The sequence below is a fragment of the Sceloporus occidentalis genome, unplaced genomic scaffold, assembly GCF_023333645.1.
Source record: "Sceloporus occidentalis isolate IW3139 unplaced genomic scaffold, rSceOcc1.0.p SCAF_1, whole genome shotgun sequence".
Lineage (NCBI taxonomy): Eukaryota > Metazoa > Chordata > Lepidosauria > Squamata > Phrynosomatidae > Sceloporus > Sceloporus occidentalis.
The window spans coordinates 240253103-240278187 of NW_028316981.1; the positions used below are offsets into that span (position 1 = coordinate 240253103).

At 40.4% G+C, this 25085-nt stretch overlaps 1 protein-coding gene across 2 annotated transcripts in view; it reads left to right on the plus strand.

Moving 5' to 3' along the window:
- AOPEP (aminopeptidase O (putative)) overlaps nucleotides 1-25085 on the plus strand; it is a 224257-nt gene that overhangs the window by 405 nt on the left and 198767 nt on the right. For both annotated transcript variants that reach the window (XR_016277370.1, XM_089490878.1), the window contains exons 2-3: nucleotides 10923-11900; nucleotides 19293-19459. Coding sequence is in view for 1 of the 2 variants with exons in the window: in XM_089490878.1 (XP_089347004.1) it covers nucleotides 11098-11900; nucleotides 19293-19459 (970 nt within the window). In the remaining variant the exon portion in view is untranslated. The remainder of the gene's footprint in view (nucleotides 1-10922; nucleotides 11901-19292; nucleotides 19460-25085) is intronic.

Genomic DNA, 25085 nt, shown 5'->3' on the forward strand with positions numbered 1-25085 from the left:
CTATAATTTCCCAGAATTCCATAGCTGGCAGTGCGTTAATTGCCCTGGCTCAATGCTATGGAATTCTGGGATTTGTAGTTTGGTGAGACTTTTTATCTTTTAGCTTTCTCTTTTTGATTTCCCAGGATTCCATATCATGGAGCGCTGTCAACTTGGATTATTTTGCAGTGCAGACACAGCTCCCTAGGTATAGACTGGCATCCTGCTAGAGTAGACCCATTTAATCCATTGTTGACTTGTTGTGGTTTGAGTATTAGGCTATGGAGGCCAGGGTTTGAATCCTAGGTCGGCCATGAAGAACCACTGAGTGGCCTTGGCCAACCCACACTCTCTCAGCCTCAAAGACAGGGAAGCCTTGCCAAGCTTGTCCTTCTGAACAAACCTTGCCAAGAAAGCCCTGCCGTAGGTTCATTTTAGGATCACTGTAAGTCAGAAGTGGCTTGAAGGTACACATCAACACCGGCAACACATAGATTAAACCCCCTTAATTAAGAGGGTGGAATTCAGAAACAGGTCTGAAACACACTGCAGAAATAATCCAGTTTGAGACCTCTTTAAGTGCCCTGGTTCAGTACTGGGAGCTGTATTTTATTGTGGCACTGCCCTGGCTCAATCCTAAGGAATTCTGGGAACTCTCTGGCAGAGAAGGCTAAATGTCTCACAAAATAGAGTTCCCAGAATTCCTTAGGATTGAGCCAGGGCAGTTAAAGTGGTCTCACAGTGGATTGTTTCTGCAGTGTGTTTTGGACTGAAGTGTATTTAAATTTGTACAGAGAGAAATGTTATGTTAATGTAGCCTGGTCTGGAATATCTATGCAAAAGGGATCTTGCAGCACCTTGGAGGCTTAATCCACAGAGTTTACTCTAGTCAGGATTAACAACTGGATTAAGACAGAGACAGATTTTGAGTGTGTTGCACAGGCATTGTCATCCCATGATACCACAACCTTTCTCTCCAGAATGGATTGGATGGTGGTGCTAGGTGTACCTAGTTATGTACCTTTCCTTTGCAACACACTGCCTAATTCCTATTTGTGCAATGCAGCAAAGGTTGGGTTCCCTGTCATACACTTCACAGTTTCAGTGTGCTGATACCACTTTCATGATGGCATCTTACAGAATTTGGAATTTTAGTTAATGGCCTCACCACAGTCAAGATGTAGTGCCTAATGCTGTAGTGAGGCATTCACCACTCCGCTTACCCACTTCGTCAGTCCCCCTCTGGCCGCTTTAAGGAGCCAGGAAGGGCAGGGATCCGGTATGTATGTGGTGGTTCTCATTTCTCCAAAGCGCCAGTCCTTATCCTCATGCTGCATAAACTGAAACTTATCCATTAATACAGGACAAGCAGGCACCAATATTACATCCACTGGACTTGTCTCAACTACAGCATCTAAGTCAGAGCAGATCCCAGCAATTCTGCCTGCAAAGTGTCTTGAAAATTCCTTTATTCAGTAATCCATTGCACTAAAGTCAGTAGAAGTTAAATAGGGTTATTACTGTACACACAATTAGAAGTATGCCCCAGCAAACAGTGTGGTTTCTGTGTAAATGTGCATGGGATTACAGCGCACTCCATCCTTCCATAGCATCAAGAAGCTATGCAGTTAATTGAAAGCATATTTGGCTGCTCTTCAATCAAAACGTATCACAGTACGTCCTTCGTTGTTGTTGTTGGTAGAGTGTCTTCAAGTTTTTCTCTCTCCAGTTAATGGCAGCCCTAAGGGAACCCTATCACAGGGGTTTCTTGGAAAGATTTGTTCAGAGGTGGATTGCACTTGCCTTCCTTTGAGGCTGAGAGAATGTGACTTGCCTAAGGTAACCCAATGGGTTTCCATGGTCAAGCAGGGATTCAAACCCAGGTCTCTAGAATTCTACTTCCAACACTCAAACCACTACGCCATGCTGCCTCTCCATGGTTTTGTTGTTGTTGCTGTGTGCCTTCAAGTCGTTTCCGACTTATAGCCACCCTAAGGCGACTGTATCATGGGGTTTTCTTGGTAAGTTTTGTTCAGAAGTGATTTGCCATCCTCTGAGGCTGAGAGAATGTGACTTGCCCAAGGTCACACAGTCGGTTTCATGCCTGAGCTTGGAATTGAACCCAGAGTCATAGTCCAACATTCAAATGACTACACCACACTGACTGACTCCATGGTTTGCATACAGTTAATAAAAACAACACATAGTGCACAATGGGCTGAACACCAGGGTGAAACCCAGTGTATGGCAGGTGGTGGGACAGCAGTAAATACAGCCAAGCTCAGCACTTAGACAGGCATAGACATGGTGGGGACCATGCCTGCTTGGATACTGTTTGTGGCAGCATTCTCATTTTTAAAATGTTTCATAGAGTGACTGGCTATAGCATGGACATGGTTACCAGAGGTTCACTTTACAGTTATTAAAGTAACTCTTTCTACACCAAAATGGTGTGTTTGTGTTTAGTATCAAGGCTGCAGAAGCAAAATCTGTTTTATTGCGACAGTGATAATGGCTCTAGGCTTAAAATCTGAAACTGTACATGCCCACTGTCTCTTTCTTTGAGTTTGTAAAGGCTTCTTTTTCAGTCTATGACGCACCAGCAGTGTAGTAGCAGTTGTAAAGTATGGAAGGATAGTGTGTGGAGGGGGGACAGTTAAATGTTAGATTTGTGCTTTACAGCTGAATAGTACACATGGCCACTGAAAGCCCCCTTCCCACCTCCAGCATCGTAAGGCTATCAAGAAGAGAGTCTAAAATTATCAAGCTGTTTTACTCCAAAAGACATGTAGCAAAAGGGAAATAGGATAGAGGAAAAAGGAAAAAGCAGTTAGAGACAAATGTTCTTAAACAGTAATACTTATAATACCAGACTGAATAGAAGCAGGGAAGAAGCAGGGACTGGAGGAATAGCCAAAAGGAAGTGTGTTTTTCAGGAGAGCTGGCAGAGTGATCCTATCACCCATTCCCCCTCTGCTTCATCCTGATGGAACATTTCATCCTTTTCCCCATCTGTTCACCATATACATTTAACTGTTAATGCACATTTGAATCCTCATTTTACTTCACCCATAAGTATGCACTGAAAAGATGAAGGGGGAAAGATGTGATTTTATGTCACTGTTTTAACTCTTTGATTACAGTGATGACAGGGTGCTTACCTTGTACAAAATACTATGCAGTGTTTGCATTAATATATGTTGAAATTGAAATGCACTGAAGATATGGGAACATCCTCTTTTTATTGTTCTGATAAAAAAAAGAAACTCCGTCCAAAAGTGGTCAGTAGGATGTTAAGTGCTTGGTTTTCACAATTATATTCTGCATCATTTTATGCACATTTTATGTACTTTCCCCCTGTATGATGCAAGCAGTATTAAGCAGCTTCGTATCTCCCCATAAAAACCTGCAAGGGACATAAAATCTACAAGGAAAAGCTTTTATCTTGATCCTACTACCATCACAGGCTTGCTTGGTGAGCACATGACAGAGAGCCTCTTCAGTGGCTGCTTCCAACATCTGGGATGCTCTTCCACGGACGGCCGCTACCTTGTTCTCCTCATGATACTGTTCTCATGAGGAAAGTGGGGCGACAGCATTGGGGGCCAGGCAAACAAGTGTCACCTTTCTTCTGGGATGTCACCCAATGTCACCCACCCACTACTAATGCCACTGGTATAAACAATAAAGGATGTAAATAATAAAGCAACTCTGGGCACCAGGGTTCAATTCCCCACTCAGCTGTGAAACTCATTGGGTTTCAAGTAGTTTCTGACCTTAAGGCCAAAACTATCATGGGGTTTTCCTTGGTAGCATTTGTTCAGAGAAGGTTTTCCATTGCCTTCCCCTGCAGTTGATGTGACTTGCCTGTGGGTTTCTTGGCCGAGTAGGGAATTGAACCCTGTTCCCCAGAGTTGTACTCTAATACTCAAATCATTAAGCCACATGCTAAGAGTATTATAGAACTACAGATAGGGCCAAATCTGCCATCCAGGGGGAAGGGTCCTTTCCTCTCAAGTAAATGAACTACGTCATAAACGTTATGTTAACATTCCATTTCATTACATTACATAGCTGAAGCTCTCTGAGCATTTTGGGAAAAGAAGGCAAGACAAGCAAGAGATAAAATATTCATATATGCAACATCCTGTATGGTACTTGGAAACCTTTACCAAATGTCAGATAGAACCAACAAATCAGATGAGAAAATTTACATGGTATAGCCTTTTCTGCATAAATGAAACATGGGGCGAAACAGACTGCCCCTTTGTGGCGGCTTGGGGGCGGCATCAGAGGACTGCATTTAAATCATTCCACCCACCCAACTACATGGTGGGCAGCTCTGCGGTGCTCCAGTGGTGTGGCATTTATACAGTGCACACTGCATGAGTTTTGTAAAGCTATAGCAGTGGCAGAAAAGATGGCTTTTTGCCCGCTCAAAAAGAAGCGGCATTTTGCCAGCTCTTCTTGGGCCAACAAAGAGCCAGATTGGGGTTGCGATGTGAGGTTGCCACGGCCCCGATTCAGCTTTCTCTGGGGTGGCTTGGAGTCTGTTTCAGCCTGTAGTTGCTATCAACTATGTTTTATTTATATAATGTTATTATGTAATGAAGAACCTTTCCAATGTGGTCTAGAAATTGAAGTTTACCATAAATCCCTAGATATATGCTTGCTAATTTGAAAATATATTTTCCAAGTTCCAGTTCATAGTTTAATATCTGGCCCATTTTAAATGTTCGGTTTACATGTGCTGTGAGTTTATTTTTGTATATCATCCTTATCTTATTTCAGCTGATTGCTAGAGATTGTTACCAATCACCCTTGAAGGAAATCCCCCTGAAAATCCCCGAAACGCCCCCAAATTCCCTGGGACATCTGGGTCAGGGGGCAGGACTTCTGGGTCAAGGGACTGCAAAGCACTATGGGAAGGCAAAAGGGGCCGGGACTTCTGGGTCGGCCATTTTTTGGGGGGTGAGGACTTCCGGGTCGGCCATTTTGGGGGCGGAAAATGCATTTTCAGCCATTTTTGGGGGGCGGGAAGTGAAATAATTCCCTATAAACGGAAAGGCTTTTAATTCCCCAACCGAAAGGTTTAATTTCCCGGAAATCCCCCCAAATTTTTAATATCCAAAAATTCCCCAGAAAGGCTTTTTATTACCCGGAAATCAGGGAATTCCCCAGAAATTGGCAACACTGTTGTAAACAAATCTACAGATGCCTATTTTTCATTGCTGAATTGTAATAATTACACAGAGTGACCATTCTGCATTTCACAAAAATTTAGCTCAGTTTTTGGTTTTCAGGACTTTCCAGATTCCTGAAGTCACTTTTTTCTTATTTACCATTCTTAGACTGTCGATTTTAATTATCAGTTTACTGTTTTTCTTACAATCAGATGAACTATTCATAAACTAGCATAACTATGCATATGTAGATATGAATCGTGTATTCTAAAGAAAATTAGTATTTCCAGTCAGTAATTACCATGCTTAAAGCAGAAATATTAGTCATAATGGAAATGTAAAAGTTTTGCTAATTATTTGAGTAAGAGCTGTGGCAATGTCTTAAAACCTTCTTCTTGTGTACATGCTAACCATACAATTCTGTATCTGTTTAGTTGGAAGTAAGTCCCATTGACTTGAATCCCAAGTTATAAAAGTGGGTATAAGAGAACAGCCCAATGGTTACATGTTTCACAAATCCAAATTTGCCTAAGAATATTGTCTTCTATTTTTATGCTTCTAAATTTTGTTACCATTAATGTCTGACATAATTACAGTATGAATACATTTCTACCATTGCTTTGCTTGTTGTTAATCAAGGGATAAAGGGTTGGGTTGGGAATGAATGGCGTACAGAATTATTTCAATCCAATTCTTCATTTTTGGTCAATTTATAATTTTCATGTTGTCTGAATGAAATCAGCTGCCAGTGGATTTATTTTCACAGAACAAATAATATCATATGTTTTAAAATTATAACTGGATCTGGCTTAGTAATATCCACATTTTCATAAGCGATGGTAATTGGTGGGAAAACCAATCTAACTGTGGATGGGGAAAACTGTCCATGCACAATAAATCATTGCTTTGGAAGGCTGTCACTGAGGCTTTCCATGCTTGAGAATTTGGCAATGTATATTTGCATCTCTCTCTCTCTCTATGTGTGTGTGTGTGTGTACAAAACACTTGTAGGTTATATGCACATGGCTTTAATTTAAGAGATTGGCTACAATATTTCAGTATATTGAGTCCTTGGATGAGCATAGATGTCTGTAATGTGTTTTAACTCACCCTGGAATCCAAGGCTGACAGGGACAACTGTGGTTTGGACAGTGCATGCCTCATTTCATGCTTCGAGGATGAGGAAGAGACCTTTGGCATACATCTGCAATTTCTCCTACAGGCTGAGGAAATGAAAAACTTAGACGGTGTATCTTCATGTTCACAAAAGCTATTTAAGTATTAATATAATTAAGTTTTGGGGTACAGAGGTCTCATATCATTAGACTCCTAATTTTGCTTTACATGAAAAGAACCTTGATTATTTTCTGATTGAATTACAATTCTCATGATTAGTAAAACTAAAAGGGCAGAGTCCTTGCTAAGCATTAATCTATTTCTTTTGAGCAGCTGCATCTATGTAAAAAACATTATACTGAGTTGCTTCATTTAGTCATCACTAGCTTATGTTGCTGATTGTTCCACTTTTGACTTTAGGAAAGAGCTACTGGCTGTTAAGGAAGTGATTTCTGGAGCAGCTAAACCAGAATGTCACATTTTCTGTGTCATCTGGAACTACACCAGGACTTTGGTTGATGAGGAAACTGTTTCTATGCTAACTAATCTACACTCTGCAGATCAGTTCAGAAGATGCTTTTTTCAAGGTGCACCCTAACCTCTTCCTCTTAGAGAAGTTACCCTGATAAAGAAATGAAGCAGTATAGCTATCTGCAGTCACTACAATGATCCACATACAACGCTACATGCAGAGCACCAGCTCATAGTTAGGCTGGAAAGCATAATTTTTACTAGAGCTGCTAAGGACTGAATTTGGGAACTACTATGTACAAAATATTTGAGCTGTGTCACCTCTGATTGTCTGCTCATAGCATAACCTTTTCTCAAAGAGGAATCATGTGATCCTTTCCCCACTCTTCTTCCTGAAACTCCCAGAGATGACAGGGTTCTTGCACCTTTAATGTTGCACTGTTACCTTGTTTCAGTTGATTGTTGGAAATTGAAAACAAATCTACAGATGCTTGTTTTTCATTGCTGAATTGTAATTAAATGCACAGAGTGACCATTCTGCATTTCATAAAAATGTAGTTAATTTTTTGGTTTTCAGGACCTTCCAGATTCCCTCAGTCACTTTTTTTCTTATTTATTCTCTGACTGTCAATTTTAATTATCAGTTTGCTATGCATGCAGTTTATTTTCTCACAATCAGATGAACTATTTGTAAACTAGACATAACTATGCATATATAGATATGTGGAGATGAGGGGAGATTTCAGCAGGCGCAGCCTATATGAAAAACAAAAAATGTTTTGTACAGAAGTAATAGGCAGGAATCAACTTGTATTTCTTGAAAACTCAGTAAGCAACCATGCATTCAGGTGCATAAATAAGCTTCATATACCCACCCAGCTCTCTAGGCCTTGTTCTAGTTAGGCTGGTTTACTCCTGAGAAAATCATCCTACTTTGGAAATATTTGGGTTTTCTGGGAGGGAAAATGAATCAGGAGGTTTTGATTTATACAATCAGCCCTCTGTATCCATGGATTTTGCATGCATGGATTCAGTCATCCATGGCTTTAAAATATATTTTTTTTTACAGTTCAAAAAAGCAAACCTTGCTTTGGCCATTTTATATGAGGGACACCATTTTACTGCTCCATTGTATTTAATGAGACGACCATCCACATATTTTGGTGTCCATGGGAGTCCTGGGATCAAATGCCAGCGGACACTAAGTAAACAAAGTATTTAAAGTATGCCTTCATACAGGTAAGTGACATTTAAACATCTGAGGTTTTCCCCACTAGTATGTGAACTGAAATATTTGGTACAAAATCAGTAAAAGTGTGTTTGATATGAATTAATGTTCTACAATATATAAATAAATTCATTTTTTTTATTTTTAACTAATATACAATATTTTAAAATATAATAACTAATCAGTTTGCACTTCTCTTATGTAGTTTAGATTTTGAGGGAGAAATGAAAGAAACTGTTTTGAGATACTATCCGAACAGATGATGGTAACATTTTAATCCTTCCCCTTTTAGTGTGTCGTTATTTGCATACGTCTTTTTGACTGAAAAACTCTTTTGTTTGCTATGAGAAGTCTCTGATTTAAAATGTTAATGGATTTCCAGCTATTATGATGTAATTATATACCTGTAGTATTTGGCTATAAATCTGAAAAATCTTCAAGAGCAATCTCAAAAGAATATTCAGAATGTACTACTTATAAATTGACTCATTTTCTTGTAATTTACCAGAAGTGCTGATATGAGTATAGCCACAATGTGAAAAGTACATTAATCCCTGGAGTTACATTGTATGTATTAAATTATGGCTTCTAGGGAATAAAACACATGAGGTGATTTAGCCTTCAATCATGTTTATTGCTTATATTCATAAGAAAGACAAATTCTATTGCCATTCTGAGGTGAGAAATTAGACATGGTTCATTTCGCTTCCTGAAAACTAGATAAGCAATCTGGGAGTAACCCCAATGAACATTTACTTCAGAGTAGTCATGTATACAGTGATGTAGTGCAGCATGTACTCACAGGGTAAAGCTTTAGTACTTTTTGATAAGCAGGGAGTTATATTTTGTGTTTGGTGGTAACTGCATTTTTCACTGCATCTTAAAGCAAATTGAATTTCCCCAGAAACAATGTATTGTTATGAGTGACTTCTGTTCTAATCTCAAATACTTGGAGTGGCAAGAATCATGAGCTTTACAAAAGACATGCTCCTGGCGGAGAAGAAAGAAGAAAGAAATGTTTGTTCATTTGTTTTTTTAAATTAGATCAGCCAAGATGGCATTTTTGGACTGTTGTTGGGGCTGTCACTATAAGGACTGTCACAATGATAGCATTCACTTCAGAATTTACCACTGTACTATTACACATATAGGATGTTAAAGGACCAGTAAATCACTAAAGGCATCAGATCCTATCTATCTTGGAAATTAAGCAGGGTTAGCCCTGTTTAATACTTGGATGGAGACCAGTAACAAATACCAGGTGCTGTAGGTTGTATTTCAGAGGAGGGAACTGGCAAAACGTTACTTAATGAAACCCTATGAAATTAATGGGGTTGCCATATGTCAACAGGTGACCTGAAGGCACACACACACAAAGTTTGAAATACTGAAAGAAGAGAGAAGAATATTTGGCCTGACTTGGACCACATATGACCCAAATTGGCTGCAGAAGGTTTGGAGGAGATTCCTCCCCTTTCCCAAAGTCTTTCCTTTGATGGAGGGCTAGTCCCTGTGTTCTCTCTGGATGCAGCAACTGGGAATGATCAATCATTCAATCAATCATTTTATTACAGTAATAGAATCATTGACCAGCACAAAATGAAAAAAGACAATTTTTACCATGAGTTAAAATTTGACTGAGTAGCATAAAATACAGATTGGCATAAAATACACTAAACACATAAAATTAATTTGACAAGGTGGCATAAAATACAGTAAATACGTAAAATAAACTGAAAATGGTTATCAGGGGAGCAAGAGTGAGATTACACCAGGACAGAAGAAAAGGTGACGTCTTCCCCTGTCTACATTCATCCTGCTACATTGAACTGTAGAGAGCCGAGGGTTAAAACCTGTACACCAGGGTTAAAAAAGTTCTCTGTAGCATAAAAATCATGTTAGGTGCTGTTCTGTTGTTTGTTGACAATGGCTGTATCTGCACTTCAGAAATAATGCAGTTTGGCATCATTTTAAACAGCTATGGATCAGTGCTATGGGATTCTGGGAACTGTAGGCCGGTTACAAACTGGCAGTTTAGTGCGTGACGAGCACGCACTAGGGTTACAAAAGGGCGGTGCTTCCGCACCGCCCTAACCCTAGTGCATGCCCGTCACGCACTAAACGGCGGCGGCCCTTCCATATGGCCGCCGCCGTGAGGACATCACGGCCGCGCTGCCTCTAGACGGGGCGGCGCAGACGTGTCGTCCTCAGTCCGCGGCAGGGTGCCTAGGGCGCCCTTCCGCGGACCAGGATTCCGCGGCGCCGCTTTGCTTCGCTGGGCGCAGCCTTCAGACGGCTGCGCCCAGCGAAGCAAGGGAGAAAGGGGCCAAGCGGCCTCCCCCTCCCCACCGCCACGGGGTGTCCTTGGGGCTTGAAGCCCCAAGGACACCCCTTTTCAGGCTGCGGGGAAGCGGCGTTTTGCTGCTTCCCCGCAGCCCGAAAAGCGACGTATCGGGGCCTCAGCGGCTGCCGGTGTAGCCACTGAAGCCCCGATACTCCGGGGAAAGGGGCGGGTCCAGACCGCCCCAAATGGGCAGTCTATAACCCGCCGTAGTTTTTGTGAAACATTTAGCCTTCTCTGTCGGAGACCTCAGATGTCACAACAAACTAAAAATCCTGGTAGTCTATAGCACTGGGCCAGGTGGTGTCAATCTGCATTATTTTTGCAGTATGGATGCAGCCAATATCATACAAATATTTTCATTAGGTTTGTTTCTTAGCCATTCAATAGACAAGTTGGTTTTCTTTGGAAAACTCTTATCCTTCTGCATTTTGTACTCTTCATATGTAATTGTGTGAATGACATAGTGAGTGAATAACAGACTCAATAATTGAGATATATTTTATTTAAAAATTAACTTTAAAATGCATTTCTTCCCTTTTTGCAGCCCTTGTTTAAACTGAGATCTCATTGCTGATTGCTTCTTTTTTCTTTTCTCCACAAGGTAAGAGACAAGTGTTACACAGGCAGCTCATCGTTTTAAACTCCATTATTATATGCACAGCTCTTTGTGACAAGTGGGAAAGTTTTTAGCACCAGCATTTCTAAGGGAAGAAAAGATAAAAAACAGCAAGACTTTAAAAAGTAGCATTGTTTGCATAGAAAAGTGGCATACAGAGATGGAGGTGGACTTTACTAAAGATGATCTGCCTTTAATGGCCAACACTAACCACATGCTGGTGAAGCATTATGTCTTGGAACTGGATGTAGATTTTAAAAACCAGGTGACTGAGGGCAAGGTAGTTCTGTTCCTTGAAGCTGACAGCATGTGCAGAAGAGGAGACAGTCAGCAGATGGAAGAAGCCTGTCGGTCTTGGTCAGATGAAACCTGCCAAGTTCAGGCACCTGAAACTGCCTCTGTTCCTGTGTCAAATGCAAGCGACTGCTCCCCTGAAAGTGGATGTAATGATTTTGCAGTCTGTGGTAAAGGTGAAAATGATACTTCTGATAAAAATGGTAGCCATGGCAACAGGGAACAGGCTTCTGGGATTTCTAGTTCAAAGAAGTGCTGTGACATTGAGATTCATGGGAGTGAAGATTTCTCGCTGGTCCTAGACTGCTGTGATTTATCTGTGTTAAAGGTTGAGGAGGTAGATGTTTCCCTTGTTCCAGGCATCGAGAAATTCACAAGCCCTGCCAAGTTAACGGATACATCTAAGGATACAGGGGAACTTAGGAATCAAATTGTGCATGAACTTGTGGCATTACCTGCAGATCAGTGGAAGGAGCAGCTTCACTATTACAAGCTTTGCAGCCAAGCACCTGCTTGCGGAGAGCTTCTGTTTGTTACTGGCAATTGGAGCTTGGAGATCAGGAAGGCAGGTGTCCAAATGCCAAAGGACTTCCCTTGCGCCATAAGGATTTGGTACAAAACAAAGCCAGAAGGACGATCGCTTAGCTGGACTACAGACCAAAATGACAGGTATGCATCTGTCATAGCTGTTTTTATGTATGTTATCAAAGTCTTAGGTGTCATGTGCCAGATGGGTCAGAGTTGAATTGCAAGTAATAATCTCTATTTTCAGGTTAGGTTTACATGGATTGGTAGCAGAGCAGGCAAAGTTCAGAGCTCATGATGGGCAGGATTAGAGCATGTTAAGACCAATTTGGATGAACGCATTTCTTAAATCAGTCTTCTCGACAAGGAGGAACTGATTATGGTCTGTTTTGGACAGAAGCAGGGGATGCAAACATATTTTATAGGGTACTTTCACTTTACCTTTGCTACCTCTGCAAGCACTATGGTGAACAGTGCTAGTGTTGTTTAAGATATTTTGTAGTAAATGCAAAATATAGTTTGATATCTGAATGTTTAAATATTCTGGATATAATTTCTTTGTTCAATAAGGAGACAAGTGTTGCATGTTGTTTATTTTGCTGTTTAGTTAGGCTCTCATTGTGGGTTTACTGAAGCCTTAAGACAGAATATATTTCTGTACCATATATTGCATAAATCATGTATTTATAATTGTACTATAAATATATAGATGTAAAATACTGAAAGATTTTAGACATTACTCAGCTTACTGCTATGTAGTGCACTGTTTTCCTGAACTGTGCATCTTGTATAGTTTTCTGTTGTCATCTGGCTCATCTCATCTCTGTTTTGACTGCTCATTTATCAGCTCTTGACCTGATTCTCATTGCTGTCTTGTCTGTCTAGTACAGATTACAAATTGCCTTGTCAGGAACAAATTAATTTGTATAGTCTTTTTATCATCCAACACCTGAGTGATCAGGTAGATGTTTGGGGGGGGAGGGCTTTTCCATGGGAACAGACAAGGTTTGAAAGATATTTGACTATATTATCTGTGGGTTTTTAAAAGGTTATTATCTCTGTGTGTGAGTTTGGCTCAAAGCTGGGGGGGAAATAGATAACTACTTCCCTATGTATTATTTTTCTGACCAGACCATGGAGTTGCTATACATCACCTTTTACCCTTGTGTTTGCACTATGGGCAAAACAATAGTTCCAAGAGAGGATGGGGCTGTACATAATGAGAAAATGGAATTGGGAGAAAGTGTGAAGTCCTCTTTTCCAAAGGCCCAGGTCAAATTGCCCTCCCTGTTGCATCTATTCTTTTAAAAACCCATAAAGATATGATCATACTTCACTTACTTTCAAAGTTTAAACTGTAAAAAAGCATGTTTTAGTGGGTACTTGGGCTACTGAAAAACAATATATTAAAAGTTACCTGTTCCCTATGTCCAGCACTATCCCTGTATGCCTCTAGAATTCCAAGAGGAATAGATACAGTATAGAAATGGAACAATGGGAAGAATGTGGTTGAAAGGTTTGAAATTTACTCTATGTTGTGATCTTAAAGAGAATTTTTATAAAATGATATATCATTGGTACACCAGAGATATTCTCCAAATGCATGTTGGAAATTAAACAGGAAGGGTCTTTTTCTCATATGTAGTAGGCATGTGACAAAACTACAAGATATTTGATTTAAATACAGTTGGATCTCCATATCTGTGGGCTTGCCATCTGCAGATCTGGTCACCATTAGGGAGAATGAGACTTGGTCCTGTGGTTTTTTGTATCCATGGGGGGGGGGGGGGGGCAGAACGGATCCTCGTAGATATAGAGATCTGACTGTACACAATTTGATGCAAAAATATATTGATTAATTTTCAATTGAAATGAACTTTTTATCCTGGGAATGATGGCTGAATAATTGGAGATGAGATATGGAAGAACAAGGCAATATATGGTTATAGCTGCAAGGATAGTATATCCACAGAAATGGAAGGAGAACTTATACCTACAAATGAAAACTGGCTCTCTACACTGAAGAATTTAGCAGAGATGAATAATTTTCTGTTTTGCCTAAAGAAAATTCATTATCAAGATTTTGGAAAGATTGGAAATTAATTGACTTTTTTTTGGAAAAGTAATGAAGGTGATTAGATTATTCTTGGTTTTATTAATTAATATGAATTAAATATATAGATCAGTGATGGCAAACCTTTTAGGGACCAAGTGCCCAAACTAAAAGGTTTTCTGCCATCGGGTGCCAGGGGCTGGACTTCTGGGGACGTGACGGGATTTCCAGGGCAGGACTTCCCCCTGTACCCTCCCAGGCCTTTAGCTGCCTCTCCAGATAACTGAAGGCCTGGGATGGCTGGGAAGAGGAGGAATAGGCACATGCCTTTTCCTCATCTTCCTGCCCTTTGCATGCCCTAAAAAATGGTTTTACGTGTCATCTCTTGCACACGTGATATAGGAGTTTATCAAACGGAAGGAATTTCTCTTAAATTCGAATGAAAAGAAAGTGGGGCCAGAACACATTCATTTAAAGTTGTTAGTTTAGCGCAATTACGTGAATGCGCATTGTGTTCGAACTGGCTTACCATTGCCCGAAAATAGCATGCCATTGCCTGAATTTGCATGTGGCAGTCTATCACGCAATAACGTGAAACCACATGATTGCGTTCGGACTGACTTTCCATTGCCCAAATTTGCATGTAGTGGGTTATCACGGAATAACGTTAAAGCCCATGATTGCATTCAGATTGCCATTGGATTATACTTCCAATTTCCCTTGTCTGATAAACTCCATAGTTTCATCACCACAGATATAGATGAAGAGTAATTAAGAGGTGAAACTTGTAATGAATTATACTTGCAGAATAGATAGTTGGAAGTCATCCTTTTTTAATATTGTTTTCTTAGTTGTAGTTTTTGTTGTTGGTAGTTTTATATATAATTTGTAGTCTAGTTGTTGTTTGTGTAACTTGTAGCCCTCCCTTTCTCTTTGTACTTTTCACTCAATAAAAATAATTGGGAAGGGAAGAAATAGCTCATTATAGCACTCTGCCTGCCCACTTTTTCCAGAATTCCCTTATACCTGGGGTCACTTATGTGATGCCCACTAGTAATAGTGTGTCCACAGACGCCTTCCACAGCAGAGGGCTCTCAGCCCTCCACGATTTTAAGAAATATATATATATATATATATATATATATATATATATATTGTTGTTGTTAAACAAACCTTGGAGTTTGACATGTTGCAAAGTGAAGCCTTGGCTTCAGATGATGTCTTTATTTCCAAAAATGCTTCTAGGCCTTAAATGGGTCCCAGTGGCATTCTTAGAAAATAAAAATGGTTGGTAGATGGAGCCCAGCATTTCATTCTGAAGATTGCCTGGGAGAAAATGTCGTCTGATAGAGACTGAGCATGCTGTGGAAGGCTAGGGGTTGGAGGCAGAAACTTGGAGAGGAGATGGCAGGGAGAGAGCAAGGAGTGAGGAGCAGGTATTTTACATGTGTGTGAGTGCGCCCTCTCCCTCTTTCCCTCTCCCTCCCCCTCTGTGATGTTAACTGGATTATTGGCTTGCTTTAGTCTAGTGTGTATCTTTCCTAGTTTTGTGACTGTGTGTGTATGTGTGTGCACATACGTACATGCATGGCTTTATTTTTCTAAGCTTCTGAAAAACTTGCCTTGTATGAAATATATATTTTACTGTGCTGTGAAAGCCATTGTGTGATTTGGCATTTTGGTGGATTCTACACCTGCCTTGTACACTTGTCCCTCCCTTTTTGTTGACTTGGAATCCGTTATCTTACTCTTCATGGGAGGGACAAGCAGGGAGGGATAAAATGGCGGTGTGTGTCTGCGCATGGCCCCTTGCATGCACTTCAAGTGCACACGTTATTATTTTCAATGGGACTCCAATATTTGTGAGTCGACATTTTTGTGGGGAGTGGTCTGGAACGGATCCCCTGTGAATCAGGTGTTTGCTGCCTTCCTTTCACCTGGGCTCCACCCATGCCTCAGCTCCTGAATTTAAGGAGGAATCTTGTCTCCCCCCCCCTTCCCCCCCCCCCCTTTTGTATAGTTTATATTGGATTTTAGGATTGAGATGGGGGGGTTGAGAATGGGGATTATTTTCTTTTCACTTGTTTTTACTCTATTACTTGTTTGTATTTTGCTTTGTTAATTTTATTGTTGTTATAATTACTATGTATTTTTATTTTATTTTTTGCCATTTGAACCTGTGTTGAGGGACTGGGAAAGGGGTTAAATATGTTTTTATTTTCTTTGATTGTTATTGTATTTGTTTATGGATTTTGTTTGCTTAATCTTTTATGTAGTCTATGTGTTTTGCAATTTTGTTATTGTAATTTTGTAAACTGCTTTGATCTTCTTGGAAAGGCGGTATATAATAATAATATATTATTATTATTATTATTATTATTAAGAGAGGAGCCTTTCTCCCAGATTCTGTGTTTGTACTCATTCAGCATGTTATTCTATGGTAGTTCCCTGTGTGTGTTTGCTCTATTTATCTCACACCCACCTTTAGCACAGAAAAGGATGTCTTGTTTTGGCTTAGAACTCCCCAAAATGCTAGACATCACTAGCAGTGATCACTAGCAGGATCTGGGAAATACCAGATTGTCCTCCCTTGACCTTGGCAGTACCTTGTTTTGTATCTTGCACACAATATACACACTGCAATTATCTCTCCATTGCCGCCTATCTGGTTCCTTGCATATCAGTAGGGTCTGAAAACTTTACCCATTAAACCATCCACTTTGGAGATACAGAAGCCCTACTGTGTTTCATTCTCACATTCCCATTGCTGTGAAAAGAGACAAAATGCCTACTGTGGAAATAATGTCTTCTGCATTCTGCTCCAGTGCTGCTATTACATCTTTTTCTCTCCTTCCCTTGTGAATTACTACAACTGCTGGGGAAGATTGTGTATGTGTGTGTGCGTGCATGCATGCATGCATGCGTGTGTGTGTGTAAATATAGTTAAACATTACGTTCAGGGGCTCAGTTTCTGTGTTCAGGGTTTTTGCTAACTGTGAGTAGGAGTTTTGGTCCCTGCCAGTTAAGCTAATTTGTTTTTGGGCACAAGTGGAACATTTACAGCAAATGCTATCACATGCATGGCAATGATGATTTCATTTTACAATAAAATTCCAAGTCAGGTATCACTGTAATATGGTGTAAAATGCTGAATTTTCTGAGTGGAGCAGGTGCTCTTCCAGTGAGCTACTGTTCTTCACCATCTGATCCTATGTGTATAATCTTTGGTACATTAAGCACTCCCTAATGTAGTACAATCTTGTGGATAGCCTATAGGTTCCTCAGTGCCCTGAATTAATGGAAAAGATTTAGAGAAGAGAATAGTTAGCTCCACTATCATTCCTATGAATGTTTTTGGCTCCAGTGTTAAACTCTCAGTGTGTGGGAGGATAACGGCATGCGCCAGGTAACAGGTGGTCTGACTGTGCTTCCTCTCCCTTCGGTAAACATCATGATAAAAGAATGGGGGCCTGCTGGGTGACTGAAGTCAAAGTCTTGAGAAGATAGAACTAAAAGGTCATCAGACTGTGCAGCTTTCTAAATATTTCATTTAATATTTTGTTATTTAATGTGTGATGTTTCTGAGGGTTTGCATAGGCTTTCTGTTTCTCTGAGGGTGGGGGGGGGGAGTGACCAAAATTAATTAATTAGACTGAGGAGCTTAAGGAGAGGCACTTAAAGAGAGCTTGGATCTTATACAAGAAAAAAGGCAGGATATAAATCATATGAATAATGTAAATAAATAAATAAAGGTAACAATTCTCTTGCAGTCATATGTTAAATAGCCAGTCTCTGAGCCTTGTGTCTTAGTTACAGTTGGCCCTCCATAGCCATGGTTTCAACCATCCATGGCTTGAAAATATTCCCCCAAAATATAAATCCCCAAAATCAAACTTTGTTTTTGCCATTTTATATAAGGACACCATTTTACTACACCATTGTATATAATGGGACTTGAGCATCAATTGATTTGGTATCCACAGTGTGTGTGTGTGTGTGTGTGTGTCCGTGTGTCCTAGACCAAACCCTAGCAGATACCAAGGGCCCATGCTTTCTAGCATAACATGTGATGACTGAAAGCTTCAACTTGGAGTTTTCTTCCCACCCATGTCATTTCCAAAATGGTGGAGCAAAGTCACTTCCTGTGACCATTTTGGGAAGCACACAGAGGGGAAAAAATGGATGCATTTAGGTAGACTGTTGGGGGCAACCAGTTGGGGGTGTATGTGGAAAATTCACTCCTGGCCCCCATGCAGTTGCCTATCCCTGAGCTATGCCAATGAAAAGATGAGCCTATACAGAAAGATTCTTAGGTTTAGCCCTCATTTCTTTAGCTCTTCAGGACTATCCTGCCTTTAAAAAGTCATATAATTTCAGGACTGCCATCTACTACTGTGAACGAATATACTTGAAAAAGTATTGAGTTGGATACCTTGTAGCCTGGCCCTCAGTGGAAAGGATTCTGCAGAGAGTTACAATATATCACTTACAGATTGTATAAAGATATTGACCTGATTTAACTGTAACAGGAAACATTAGTGTAGCTGTATGAGAATGGTTCATATACTGTACTCTTCCCCACTTCCTCCAATATATCCACAAGAAGGAGTTCCAATTCCATTTTGATCATGAAGTCAAAGGCTTTCATGGTTTCATCCATAGTTTTTTGTGGCTTTTATGGGCTATGTGGCCATGTTCTACAAGAGTTTATTCCTGATGTTTTGTCAGCATCTTCAGAGATGCCAGCCATAGATGCTGGCGAAATGTCAGGAATAAACTCTTCTAGAACATGGCCACATAGCGTGAAAACCCCACAAAAATAAATTCAGATTCATTGTGGTAACAAACTAGCTTCAAACTGTGGTTTACAATGCTAGCTTATTTGCATCCTTAGTTACAGTTAACTAAATTTTGGATGATACACTGCATTAAAATAGAAGTGGAAGGTTTTGATCTCACCTTGTGGCCCTACCACATTGGAAGAGAAGAGGCCAAGTAGGTGAGCATGAAGCTCTTTATGTCTTATCCTTGTGATATTAAACTGCAGTTTAGTGTTACGTGCAAACTGGCTCATATTGTGCCCCAGTCTTAATATTTGCCACATAGAGGTTGTTTATCCACACAGCAATGCCTTCCAGTTCATAATGGTAGCCATTTTCTGGTTGTTACATCAAGTCATGGCCATTTCCATGTGAACTATGATGTGTCTCTGGTCCATGCAGTAGTAATCTTGATTTGTTGTTATTTGTTGTTATTTCTTGCCTCATTGTTGAAAGAAATCTAAGAGCAATTCAGAATTTGCATTGAAAGATGCATAAAGCAAATTGCCAACACACTGGTTCTTCTCAGGCTATTTTGAGGTCAGATACACTGTGAAGATATTGATAGTTTTGAATTTCTGTTCCTATTGGGTACTCTGTATTTCCTGTAATTGCTTGTATAGTGCACATTACTTCACACTTATCTTTTTCTCTTTTCTATAGGCCGTGTGTTTATACAGTGGGGTCTCCAATAAACAACAGGGCCCTTTTTCCATGCCAAGAACCGCCTGTTGCCATGTCAACATGGCAAGCTACAGTCCGAGCAGATGCAGGCTTTGTTGTTTTAATGAGTGGTGAAAACACAGCGGAACCAGCAGAATCTGAAGAAGGTACAGCTTGTATTTCCCGTCTTCATATATGGTAAAAAAAATGTCATTTGAAAGAGATTTAAAACTAGAATAATACTTCAGCCACAGAGACAGTTGAGACTTCCAAGCTTTTCTGTGCAGCAGCTCACCTTTCTCTGTCTGGTGCCCCCTGTGGTCTTCTTTTTTTCATGTGCATAATTTCTCATTTGGGAAAGGGGAAGTGTACTGCAATCCTATGCACATTTACTGAGATATTATTCAGAATGATTATAACCTTCTATATGCCATAAATATGTTTTTGATGAGTTACAATAAAACAGTCTAAGGAAAAGCTTACTATCTCATGAAACACTAGATATATCAGTTAGGAATGGAAAGAATATTCAAAGACTCATGGGGGTCTGAAAACCCCAATGAAGAGATTTGTCCTCATGCCCCTTTTCTCACTGTATTTCCCATTTGTTGACTCAAGGGCCACTCTTACTCCTCCCACCCAGGTTCATCTTTTTAATACCCCCCTCCCATGTATGTGAGGGCAGCCAAGCAAGAAAAATGGACACAGGCTGATATCTGGCCAAATAATGACAATTGGTGCATCATCATGAACCAGCTATCAGAACACAAGTGGCAAAGATGATCCTCCTCATTCAGCTGCCCCCTCCAGCATTAGCAGGGCAGAGCTGGTCTGATCATGAAAGGCTATAGCTTCCCTAATCCTCATTCAACTTCCCCTCCAATGTCATGCAAGAGCAAGTGGGGGAGCCAAGAGGAAATGGAAAGAAGGTATAGCGTCCCTTCCCCATTTCATCTACTCCTGTTGTCATGTTGCTGTGGTGGTGGAAGGAAAACAGAAGGAATTGTGGATGACTGTATCTCCTTCCATTCTGACACTCAATACTTTCTCCCCTCCCCCCCCCCCCCCCCCGCCACCAAGAGCTCTCTGAAAACTTCATAGATTTTGAAGATATCTGGCAGTGGAGAGAAAATGGATTAGATATTAATTCTCACCAGTGGGAACTGTTAATTTAACACATTCCATTGGTCAGATAGCACATTTAGGGGAGAAATCTACATAAATTCAACCTAGACAATAAGGAAATATGCAACAACGCACTAAATTTAGAATTGTCCAAGCCATGTATGGATGTAAGAGCTGGACAGTGAAGAAAGCGGATAAGAAGAAAATCAACTCATTTGAGATGTGGTGCTGGAGAAAAGTGCTGAGGATACTGTGGAGAGCCACAGAGTCAAATAAATGGGTCCTTGTTCAGATCAGGCTTGAACTCTTTCTGGAAACCAAGACGGCTAAATTAAAGTTGTCGTACTTTGGCCTCATCATGAGACGGAATACATCATTAGAAAAGACAATAGTTTTAAAATTGCTGATATTTTCCTTTAAAATACAAAAAAAAAAAAAAAAAGATAAGGATAGAAGTAAATCTTCACTTTCATGACTTTTTTAAAAAAAGGACCATGGCTGAATAATGCATCTTTATGTCATCATAGCAGTTGGGATGCATCTGAAATTATGTAAATAAAATATTATGTTCTTAACAATTCAGAAATTCTGTTCTCTCAGTCATTTCGTCAAAATATGATTTTACAGTGGATAGCTTTTCCTCTCATTACAATTCAGATGCTATGTGATTTTTAAAAATCTGAGAAGTGCTTTGTAACTTGGGAAGTTTAATCATGGAGAGGGAGTGTGTTCAACATGCTGTTGATTAGTGTGTCACAAATGACATCAGTATTCCAGAACGCTAGCAGTGATTACACTCTGATTTAGTAATCCAAAACTGCCTTCTGGTACGGTGGAGAACAGAAAAACATTTGTTTAGTTTGCAGAGTCCTTTTTTCCTGTGGCAACTGTAAGCCAGTTTAGATGCAATGTAGTTGCTTTTTATGCAAATATAAGAGTTTGTAGACTAGTCCAGTGAATAGCAACAGTTCCTTATTGCCATGTACAGATGTAAATGTCTTCTTTCAGTGGGAATGCTATTGTGACTACAGAGATACATAAAATATATCTTTCTAGATATTGTTGGCTTGCAACTCCCAACAATATCTAGAGGGCCTACCTGGATCTCGGCAGCAGAGATGTCTTTGTTCCACTAGGCAGAAACCAACACTCTCATCATATATTGTCATTCCTGTTCCCTGTTGCAAAGTGTGCATGAGATTAAGCTGTCCCTTTCAGATTCCTGATGAACATTTATTGGCTCAGGAGTATAGTTGGTTGATGCATGATGTAGTCTTCTCTCACAGCCTCTTCACATGAACAGGGCTCTAAAATTAGTTATTGGATCTTTCACTCAGAGTATTTGTGAGATCTATAAAGGGCCACACTACAAATTTCCTACAATCAGGCTCTTTGGAATACCTTATGCCATTGGAACACCCATTTTCTTGTGTGATACATAATATAGCATTTGATGTCATCTGACTAAAAGGCCTTGTGCTCCTCTCTTTATTTAGACCAGTTGTTTTGTTTCTTCACTGAAGTAATTGATATGCAGCAGGTTATTGCAGTTTAACAAAACTGTATGGCAGGGTGGCTTAGTTGTTAAGACGCTAGTTCTGATGATCGGAAGATCAGAAGGTTGGCAGTTCAAGGCCCGAGTACTGCGTGATGGGGTGAACTCGTGTCACTAGTCCCAGCTTCTGCTAACCTAGCCATTCGAAAGCATGCAAATGCAAGGAGATAGATAGGTACCACTTCTCAGTGGGAAGGTAACAGTGTTCGGTGTAGTCATTCTGGCCACATGACCACCAGAGCAATCCTTGGAAACGCTGGCTCTTCGGCTTAGAAACAGAGATGAGCACCGCCCCCTACAGTCGGTTACGACTAGACATTCATTTCAAGGGACTACTTTTACCTTCATGGCAGAGTACTGTAGTATACTACTTGGTTGCTAGACTGAATGGCAGAATGAATGGTTTCCAAAATCTGTTCTCACTGGGTTTTTTCCTGCTGGTTTACAAAATCCAAATTCCAACAGTTTCCTGAACTTTGTTTGTGTTCTGCTTTTGGTTGATGTGTTTTATTGTTAGAAGGTTTCTTTCACAACAAGTGTATATTATGCACACATACTTTCGCTCTCTATTTGTATAATGCAGTGTATATCCTAGGCTTAAACCTTTACCTAACTCTGGGCTGGAATAGACTGGCAAAAACAGCAGGCTTCCCAGCAACTTGGGATGTGGTGTCCGTACGACGCATGCCCCTAAGCCGGCAGGGAGCAGGTATCATGCTGCCTGGCTGTTTACACAGCGGCCACTTTATGGCGCTCTGGCAGTGCAGCATTTAGACACCACACGCACAGGAGTGCTTTAAAGCTGCAGCGGTAGCAAAAAGTTGTCTTTTTTGCATGCTCAAAAAGGAGCGGCTTTCTGCCGCTTCTTTTTGTGCCAGCAAATAGCCGAGGCCGCAGTGTGCGGTTGCCACCATGGCAGCTCCAATCCGGTGTTTTGGGGCTAACTGTATAACACAGCATTACATCCAAACCATTAACTATGGTTGGTCTTAACTACAGCTTACAAAAGGAAGACAATATAATCAATAATACGTTAATATTTATCTGTTTTAGTAGACCGTAGTCTACTAAGATTACCCACTGTTTGTGCAGTTCATGTGGCATGATTAAATTAATTTTAATTAATATAAAGTTTCCTTTGCTCTCTGCAGTGACTGAATTTGAGTAATAGTTTAATTTAATTTTCTAACTTATAGCTACATAATTAAAAAAAAAGTGTATGTTGGGCAACATCTATAATTTTTCTGACACCATGAGAATTCCAGTCTGTTTCAAGGGATTAAAATACCCTGTGTCTCCAGAACTCTTTGTTGGTACAGAATGAAAGATATTCTACAATACCCAAACATCCGAGCAAGAAATCACATGAGGCAGGTCATTTGTTTTGATTAATTGACAAGTTTCTTTTTCTGTAAGAAAAAAAGTAGCCAACATGATTTGTGTGTCTTAAAAACACTACTGTTGTATTTTCAGTGGGGGAAGAAACTTGTTGTGAACCTCCAAAATAAGAAACATAAATCCTGAAGGAAAACAGATGTTTTTATTTATTAGTAGGAAAACTTAGCATCTATGATGCTGTTTCCCAAGTACAAAATAGTTCCTGCTGAGGAAACATTCCCTAATGAAGGACTACTCTTTGTGCCAGCAGCCTACAGACAGTTGTACAATCTAAATATCTCATTGGGATGTTGAAATTGTCCTTGCAAGCAAATTTGTCATACATAGTGCTCCACCTGGAAATTTTCTCATTGGTGACCTCGTGCAAAAGTAACTGGTCTGTGGTGTGTGTGCCTTATTATGTTAAATGGTTCCATCACAGTCAGCTTGTGCATGGTTTTGATTAGTAGGCCTTCTGCAAGTTCAGTATGATGCAAAATGGTCTCCTGCCACATTATGTCCAGTGTGGAAATATAATTCAATTAATGTTGTCACAACAATGTAATGAGTTGGGCTTCCTCTTGTGCACCAGACTTCCTCCCAGGTAAATATTTTCCTTTGGAGGGTATGAGTGTATTACAGTACCCCACACTTTTATATCATAAGTACCTGATTTACTTAGTGTTCACTGCCAGAATGGGTGCACCATATGATTGAAGATACTCAGTACTCTTGTTTCCTTGTTGTTGAACCTTAAGTATCTTGGGAGTATACAAAATCTCTTCAGACTTATGGCTGCTCTGAAGTGGTAGTAACCTGAGAGTGGAGTAAGCCAAGGCTTCATGTGATCTCTGGAGTAAACTGGGACAGAATTCCATTGATAGACACCTTTTATCTTTAATTTATTCTCTGTACTATAATTCATCTGTCCAGGTTCACTGTACTAGCCAAGGATATCTGACAAATGAGACTGTCTCCTCTCAAGGTGTAAGAGAGCAATGTGTTCTTGCCCCCACTTCATTCAATTTATATTTGGCTGACTTTTCCAGACCCTGGCCTTTTTACCAACTCATCAACTGAAAACTGACTCAGCAAACATTTCCATCCTTCTTTATGCTGATGATGCAGTACTAATTTCCCAGCTGTTTGGTTCTTAGGAGACTGTTGAGGGGCTTCAACAAATAATACACAAATAATCTCTTAACAATGATAATAATAAATAATAAAATATTTATTTGTATCCCGCCACTCTCTTTTTGAGGATCGAGGCGGATAACAGCTGTTGTTGTTAACTGCTCTGGAGTTGACCTTGACTCATGGCAATCCTGTGGATGAGACATCTCAAAGACTCCCTGCCCTCAATTTCTCTGCATAGGTCCCGCAGGCCTCCCTGACTGAGTCCACCCACGTGCTATATGGTCTTCCTCTCTTTCTCCTGTTTTCTACCTTTCCTAGCATCACTGTCTTTTCTAATGAGGCATGCCTTCTCATTATGGCGGGGTACAAACCGCCGCTTTGCGGCGGTCTGCCGCCGGCGCCGGTAGATCCGTGCGGGAGCCGGAGCCTTCAAACGGCGCGGCTCCCGCGCGGACTGAAAAAGAAGCTCCAAAATGGAGCTTCTTTTTCAGTCGCGTTTGTGACGTAGCGAGGCGCCAGGGGCGCACTCGCTACGTCATAAAGGCTGCGACACGTACGGAAGCTCAGCGTCCAATACGTAAAGATGGCGGCGCCCATGT